General features: G+C 36.0%; 1 protein-coding gene across 4 annotated transcripts; it reads left to right on the top strand.

Annotated features, from left to right (window-relative positions):
* LOC126592735 (uncharacterized) lies at positions 1-6,934 on the top strand. Of its 4 annotated transcripts, none has more exons than XM_050258505.1 (13): positions 1-158; positions 492-620; positions 709-782; positions 856-927; positions 1,026-1,054; positions 1,992-2,042; positions 2,513-2,563; positions 3,356-3,415; positions 3,533-3,615; positions 4,095-4,242; positions 4,491-4,541; positions 5,179-5,283; positions 6,414-6,934. In XM_050258505.1, the coding sequence occupies exons 2-13, from the start codon at positions 541-543 to the stop codon at positions 6,549-6,551; spliced, it is 942 nt and encodes a 313-aa protein (XP_050114462.1). In that variant the 5' UTR covers positions 1-158; positions 492-540; the 3' UTR covers positions 6,552-6,934. The 4 variants fall into 4 exon arrangements, with proteins under 4 accessions (XP_050114462.1, XP_050114461.1, XP_050114460.1 ...); XM_050258504.1 differs by having other exon boundaries at positions 28-158; positions 443-620; XM_050258503.1 differs by lacking the exon at positions 1-158 and having other exon boundaries at positions 165-620.
* The last annotated feature ends 939 nt before the right edge of the window (positions 6,935-7,873 follow it).

The raw sequence follows: 7,873 nt of genomic DNA, 5'->3' as shown, positions 1-7,873 counted from the left end.
GCAAGTTCTTTTAGATTCTTGAGAGCGCATATTCTACAATTTGATTCATAACTATATATCCATAGAACAATTTTTACACACCCCTTCATTTTCTTTAATTTGTTCATAGCTTCCTCCTATTTTTCTCTTGGGCTCTTTCCTATCTCACCCTCTTTCAGGTAACGTCTCTGTTTCTTACACCCACCCATCCACAAAGCCTACAACTTTGGTTTTCAAATTATGAATTAATTGTCCTAAACAAGTACGAGGCCTTCGTAAATTCCTACACTTTTTAGGCAGTAGCAATTGGATGCTGTATAGTCCGATCACACCGATATTGTCCTTTAACTTGTACCTTACCACCTGCACAACACCGCAAATCTGATTTTATCACAAAAAACGTCGATGTAATTAGACGTTGATATTTGATTTTGTTCTCCTATGTGAGATTTTTGTATTGTAGGACATACATCTAAATTCTGAAGTGAAACTCCGTTATCGATATTTTTTAGTTATATAAGGCCAAGGGCAAGCTACAGATTATACCGTGGAAGCAGAGAAATGGGTGAGCAGGAAAATTCAGAATCTGAAGCGATTCGAGTGAAGAGGCGTGCTACGTTTCGTATATGCAATGTGTCAAGGTTCTTACTTTTTTGGCTCCAAATTCTTTGTGGTGTGTGATAGTTTTAGTGGCGATTGTTTTGTTAGTTGGGTTTTTCTTTGTTTCAGTTTCACCACTGAAATACTGGAGATCCCTGCTGACAATCCAGCATTGCATGTTCTTGTTATACCTGGAAATCCAGGTGGGTTTTTGTGTTTGTGTGGGTGGGATTGATTCAATTTTGAGAGTTACGATTTGGGTTTTCGGTATTGTAGGTGTTGTTTCATTTTACAAAGACTTTGTGGAGTCGCTGTATGAGTTGCTGGGTGGAACTGCTTCTGTGACAGGCAAGACTTTGGTGTTTGTTGTATGTTATTATTAGTTAAGCGTTTCGGAAAGTGTAAAAAATATGCTAATTTGTTTGCATTCTTGTGTCTATCATCAGCTGTTGGGCATATATCTCACACCAAAAAGGTATTACATTTTGCTTATACAAGCTTAGGCCATACTCGTTTACCATTTGCATCAAATTTCACTTCTTTGCCTTTGTTGCTCCTGATCATTAATGCTGTACTTTTCTTTCCCTTGCAACTGATGATGAGTATGTTTTTGTGGCTGCCCATTGTAAAGCCTACTGAAATTCTATGAACATAAAATATGGTTAACCCTTGGTTTTTGTGGCTAATCCTATCTTAGCTTTAATAAGGTTTCGTCTATTCAATTAGCAATATGTTAATTTCTCTGTATGTGAAGACTGAAGACAAATAAAAATTAGGGACGATTCGCAGAATATATTGTAGTCCCGAGCTTCAAAATATTTGTAAATTGAAATACTTTATCAGTTGGAGTGCATGAAGTGAACCAGCAAAAGGTCTCTTTGATCTTTGTTTAGTTAAAGGTAATTAATTTGGACAGATCACAGATGTATGAGCTGAAAGCCACTTACAGGTCTTGTTGCCTTTTTCTTGGAGAGCAGCGCTAAAACAAGCTGAGTAGGGGTGTCATTAGTTACGTTTTTAAAGGAACAATGGTATATGTCTTGGGTTAGTGATAAAAGGGTGGTGGTCATCTTATCGGCCTCAGGTTTACATGTTTCTGAATCTGAAAGTTACAAAGGTTTTTAAGATGGTTGTACGAGTAGATTTCAACCAATTATGCACGCAAGTTGGGATTTTGACCTTCCATAATAAATATGCTATAGTTCTTGCAAGTCTGGCTTTGCCTTTCTATTTTAGTTTAATATTATTTTCATGACATTTGTATCATTCATTAATCAGATATTTGATCTTTTTATGGTCCTTCAGCCTAAGAAATGGTTTACTGTGTTTTTCATATCACACGCAATATATATCTATGCTTCAGCAATCTGTGGCATGGGCATGATTGTTAAATAGTATTCTCTTTTTGTTAGAACTGGGAGCATGGAAGGCTGTTCTCATTACAAGAACAAATTGATCATAAGGTAAACTCTGCTTGCTTTATTGCTTTTGAGAAATGGTTGGCCGGATAAGAGAGATCAGAGATTTGTGGTACACCTCAAGTTGGTGGTGTGGTGGTTTAATATCCTGCATAATGGAGTGAAACATATTGAATGTCATTGCCTGACAAATCAAATGCGTTGTAGTTGATCTGCTGGTATTAACAATGACTGAATTTTGAATCCAAATATCTGAATTGAGCTTCTGAGCGTACAGTTTTTCATGTCATTCCAATTCCATGCATTTTCTCTTTTAAAACAGAATCCAACTTTGACTTCCAGATCTTACCTTTATTTTTCAAAACTCCATTTCAATAGTTTTCCTAATGGCACTCTTCCACCAATTTGTCTATATTGGAACTTATTAGTTATAATAGTGTCTGGTTCCTCAATAAAATAAAAAAGTGTAGAGTGTCACATACAGTTTTGACTGCTAATTAAATTTGTACTTGCAGATGGACTTCGTCAAACAGGAGTTGCAAAATAATGAAGTTCCTATATTACTGGTGTGATAATTTTCTATCTCCAATTTGTGCTTTTTTCAGTTTAATGTCTGCTGTGTGGAGAAGAGGGGCGTATAAGTGCAATATCTGTTTATTCTGGTCCTAAATCACCTTAAGATTCTTGGACCAAGTTGGATATCTCTTGCATTTGAGTTCTGTAGCAATTACTTATCAGTGAATCTGTATCTGCTAAACTTATTGGTGGCATATACATTAGTGATATTGCAAATACACATCCATCTTTACTTAACAATCAAGCACCCTTTGATCAGAAGCTGCTTCGATGTTTTTTTTAGTCTAAGTGTTAGTATACGAAGCATTTCCCATTGTCAACACAAAATGTTCTCTTGTTTCAGTTTTTGTGTGTGATTGTTTACTGAGAGTAGGGTTTTTTTTTCATGACTATATGCAACTATGTTCTCAAATTTCTGTATTAAGAACATAAGCTTTGTGATCAAGTGCCCTCTCTTGCTCTGGTTTTTTTCATTCGGGTGTTATCCATATGGTATTTCTCCTGTGTAGATTTTTAGTAATCCTTCAATATGTGTGTGTTTTAGCCTTCGATCAATGGTTAGGTGATGAAGATCTGTCAGCATTTCCTGGCTCTGAACTAGGATTATTAGTATACCATGATTTTTTTTGTGTTCGAAAGTTGTTTTGTCAGGTGGTGATCTCAACAAGTTCTGTGATCACCAATTCATCCACAGGGTTACATGAAAAAAAGATTGAAATTTTTTTGTTTTGTTTCTGACTTTGATTATCTTATAAAAAAAGCTGAAGTTTAGTTTCCTGCAGGTTGGGCACTCTATTGGTTCATATATATCTCTAGAAATGTTCCGGAAGTCTCCAGAGAAGGTGACAACAACCTTGTACAATGTTGTCTGCTACTCACTCAGTCACTTGTCATACTATTACTACCACCCATAGGCTTCTGACTACAGAGAACCTGCTACATGTTTTATGGAATTGTAGGTGACATTTTGTGTTGGACTATATCCTTTTTTGGCCTTAAACCGACAATCTGTACAGCAGTCTTTCATCAGGAAGCTTGCAGCGTAAAATTCTTTCTTTTTTATGCGTGTTTTTTGTTCTGTCCTATGCATTAGTGTGCTTCATGCACAAGCAATAGGCAGTTATTATAATGAAATTTTTCCTGTGGCTGGTACCTTTGGTTTTGCTTTTATATTTCATGCCTACTAGTGGTGTCTGTTTAGTTTTGTTGGTTTCACTTATGCGACAATAAAGGTTGAACATTCAATGAGAAAACTGACAGTTGATGAATTGTTCAGGGAACTGTTATTGACAATCCAAAAAGTCATCCTACTCTCCTCCAAGTTGAGTTTCTAGTTTATGTGGGAGGAATGCCGGATGACTTCTTTAGAGTGCCAATAACATCTCCTGTTTTTAACCATTCATTGGAATTCTCACTTGGTCCTAATGTATATTGGCGGGTTCTTTTAAAACTCATTCTAGTGATATTAGTTGTAACAGTAGCCATTCATAGAGATTAACAATACAGAATAGTGTGTTTCAGGTCCCGTATTCTAAGTGTTGTCTTGAGCTTAATTGTTGCACCCTTGGGATTGTTTCCTATCCGATTGTTGAGGTTAATTGTGACCACATTCCTTGGGAAGCCCTGGTCAGCTACTGCAGTTGAGGCTACTTGCTCTCACTTGGTAAAGGTAAAGGTCTGTCTTGTAATAGATTGGTGAAGTTGGCTTCTTAGGTCATACATACTTTCAAAAACGTCAAAAATCTTTTCTTTTCTGGTTATTTCTTATTATGAAGGAGCTTATACTTGTACCAATGTTCCACTGATTAAACTATTTGCCTCCATCAAGCAGTGTGTTTTTTGTGCGTGACTGTGTGCACGCTATTGTGCATGTGTTTTGAATCTTTTTCCATGAACATTTGATTTGTGTACTTGTAGTACCATACCATGCGGAATGTCCTCTTCATGGCAATGACAGAATTCAGAGAGGTAAAACTCTTGCCCTTTTGTAAATTTAAGATTTTAGTTGTAATTGTTCATGAAAGTTACTAATATTGTTTTTCGAAAACTGTAGTCACTGACTTCCAAATTAAACTGAAACTTTAACATGGTTCATGGGGTTTTGTAAATAGTAAAACTTTTTTCACCCGCTTCCTCCTTTTATGTTGATATTTTCATCCTCTCTGAAAATAGAGTTATTACCTCCACATGCTTTAATGGTGATCATGAAAATGCAACTATTACTTCCCTTTAGATTCCCATCCACATTTCGAAAATCTAGTTCCTACTTTTAAATGTATATTGGTTTTGTGCTACTGCATCTACTGGCTGCATCCTTGATGCGATACGAATGAGTTCTTTCCTAATTGGTAATTTGGTAATCATGTATGCATTCAATCTGTTATCCTCGTGTTAACAGAAAGTTATATATTTGACTGAAAAGTTACCATGATGGTGTTTGACTATGTATTCTACACAACACTATTTTTTTGTTAAGACATGATATTCTCTTTGCATATATAGTCTCTTCAGCTTCAACAAACACTAAAATTGCTGCATGGTTCATCTAGGAAAGTTAGAACTGTGATATACATATTTTGTGCTTACCATAGGACTCCACTGTCAGCTTTCAGCAACACCAGATTGGGCATTCATGAGGGGAAACCAGCACAAAATAGCATTTTTGTTCGGCATTGATGATCACTGGGGTCCATTGCAAATGTTTGAAGAGGTAATTTAAGGAGTTCTTTTCAATGTTGAGTTTGGAAGTCAAGTGTCAATAAGATTTAAGAGGGATATTGTTTCCCTGCCCCTTTGTGCATATGAATTTGTTGCGAATGCATTTATGCTTTAAAAATTATATGGTAAGTTTCATGACCTTCCAGACCCCTGAGATTCCCAGATACCTTTAACTCCCAGTGCTTCTCGCATGAAATATCTCTTTTTCGTTTTTTCGATCTGTAATAGAAATATAACCAAGAGAGTAATACAACGAGAGTAGGAATCTAGGAAGATCAGGAGCATGGAAGGTTTTCACACATACTTTGTTCACTCACTCTTGGTGAATGTATATATTTTTCCTGTCATCGATAAATTTTAGAGAACCGATCATGTTTAACGAAGGACTATTTGCTTTGTAATATAGTCACCTAGGCACTGCTAAGAAGAGGAATTTTTTTTGCTATGAGATTAAATTGGTTGGAGATAGAAGATGTTTCGAGACTCCAAACGTTTAGCATTTCTGATCCCTTATTAAAATTTAGTCTGTGGAGTTTGTTGGCGCGAACATCAAATATGAGGGAGGGGTCATCTCATCGAACCAGTTTTGTTTGCCTTATGTGATGTTTCAACGATGATTCCTATCATTACATGTCAATCACAAGGTGTATGCTGATTCTTATGGTTTTCATGTTAGAAAAGTATACGATTACAGTTTGTCCTGGATAAACATTGATTCATAAGCTTTAAATGACCAATGTATTGGCTTTCTTTCCAAGCAGATACAAGATATGGTCAGAATTCTTAATATACAGATTGAATATTTGCTGCTAATGTCATGCACATTAGTAAAAAGAGAGATAAAATGGTTGCAGTTGATGCTATTGAGTGTTAAGCGTGTCGCAATTTTGTTTGCGGAGATAACTTTTGAATGCCCTTTTTCACCTCTTGCGCACCTTACTTTTTTCTAGCTATTAGATTGAACAAATCAAAAGAGAATCAGAGTGCCGTAATTAAGAAAATGTGTGCAGAAGGTGTAAAATGGCGTGCAAATTTCACTTCCCTTTGGTTTGCTTTTGCTTTTGGCATTTTCTAATATGCCTTACCGGGCATCTTTCTACTTTGTATTTCTGTGGGTCCCAGATTTCCAAGCAGGTCCCGGATGTTGCTCTATCAATTGAAAGAGAGGGCCACACTCATGCTTTTGGTTGCACTGAGGCTGGCTCATTGTGGGTTGCTGAGCATGTAGCAGGCTTGATCAAGAACAATCAAGCATCATAGATATACCTGCTCAACCTAGCCCACCATGTTTGTCTTTAGGATGCAAATATTAGACTTTCATTTGGATGGATAAGTCAATAAATAAAATAAGTCTTAAAGTTTTGATTGTTGCTTGATTAGTTATACTAGAAGCAGTGAATAGATTTGAGCTGCCTACTTGTGGAAAAGGGCAGATTCTTTTGTATGACCGGTTGTATATCTGTTCTCCCTATCCATCTCTCATACAAGAATGGACTTATGCTATCTGGTTGGGGACAGCGGAGGATTTTTATGTGTAACCGGTTGTATGTCCCTCTCTCACTATCTCAAGCATCAAATTTGTATGAAGTATTTGTACTATATTTATTGATTAGCATAAGTAAGATTTATGAAGGATTTATCTACGTGAGACTTGTAAGTGGCTACAATATAAGTATTACTCATCCTGAACTATAATTTTTTGTTTTGGTGAAGTAATATTATTATTGACCATAAAGATTCTTAATTTTATCTACAATTAACCATGAAAATGAAGTAGGGAAATTATCTTTACATCATTTTCTAACATTAGGAGGTGTATAGATGTGACAATGAGCAGTCATTTAATTATTAGCTTTGCATCACTTGAGAGTAGGCCTAGCAATCGGATGGTGTTTGCCCTTTTTGTGTTATATCTATTAATTTAATAAGTAATTTTTGTGTCATATTTGTTATCTTAACGGGTTGTTTTCGTGTCATATACGTTATCTTATCGGATCGTGTCGTGTCAAATCCATTATCTTAATGGGTTCTTAACAAATGACTAAATAACAACGTGATTCGTTAACAAGTCGTGTCGTGTTGGGTTAACGCGTCATGCAGGAAATTATCATGTCTAATATCTAGATTTAACAAACGATATCTTATCTGGTTTTTTTAAAATGACTCTATAACCATCTAACTAACAAACTAACTCACGCTAAAACTTATTATTTTTGTGTCGTGTCGCGTTAACAAATGGCGTACAAATTCACTGGCCTACTGACAGCGCCAACCATCAAGAAGTACCGCACTTGGAGAGATTTTTCAGTGTGACCGTCATATGAGGTGTTACATCACGTGTCCCTGTATAAATGATGGGTTATGTGTGTTAAAAGGTTAATAACTTAAAAATTAAAATTTTTCACCACTTACATAAAAATACGTGATATACCATCCGTGTTCCGTCACAACTAAAAATTTATCCGCACCATGATTACTAGAAAGCAACACGTCAAGTGCATATTTTTCGTAGTAAAATTGATGACTAGAAAGCAACACGTCAAGTGCATATTTTTCGTAGTCAAATTGTGCGGTTTAGACGA

Source organism: Malus sylvestris, chromosome 12 (genome assembly GCF_916048215.2).
Source record: "Malus sylvestris chromosome 12, drMalSylv7.2, whole genome shotgun sequence".
NCBI lineage: Eukaryota > Viridiplantae > Streptophyta > Magnoliopsida > Rosales > Rosaceae > Malus > Malus sylvestris.
This window is presented reverse-complemented; position numbering and strand designations above follow the sequence as displayed.

What these genes read in the sequence shown, in the direction of transcription:
- LOC126592735 (XM_050258505.1), top strand. Translation starts at nt 541, where the DNA reads ATGGGTGAGCAGGAAAATTCAGAATCTGAAGCGATTCGAGTGAAGAGG. An exon ending in TGTTATACCTGGAAATCCAG is followed by an intron (nt 783 to 855) that starts GTGGGTTTTTGT and finishes TCGGTATTGTAG; the next exon opens with GTGTTGTTTCATTTTACAAA. An exon ending in TCCGGAAGTCTCCAGAGAAG is followed by an intron (nt 3,416 to 3,532) that starts GTGACAACAACC and finishes ATGGAATTGTAG; the next exon opens with GTGACATTTTGTGTTGGACT.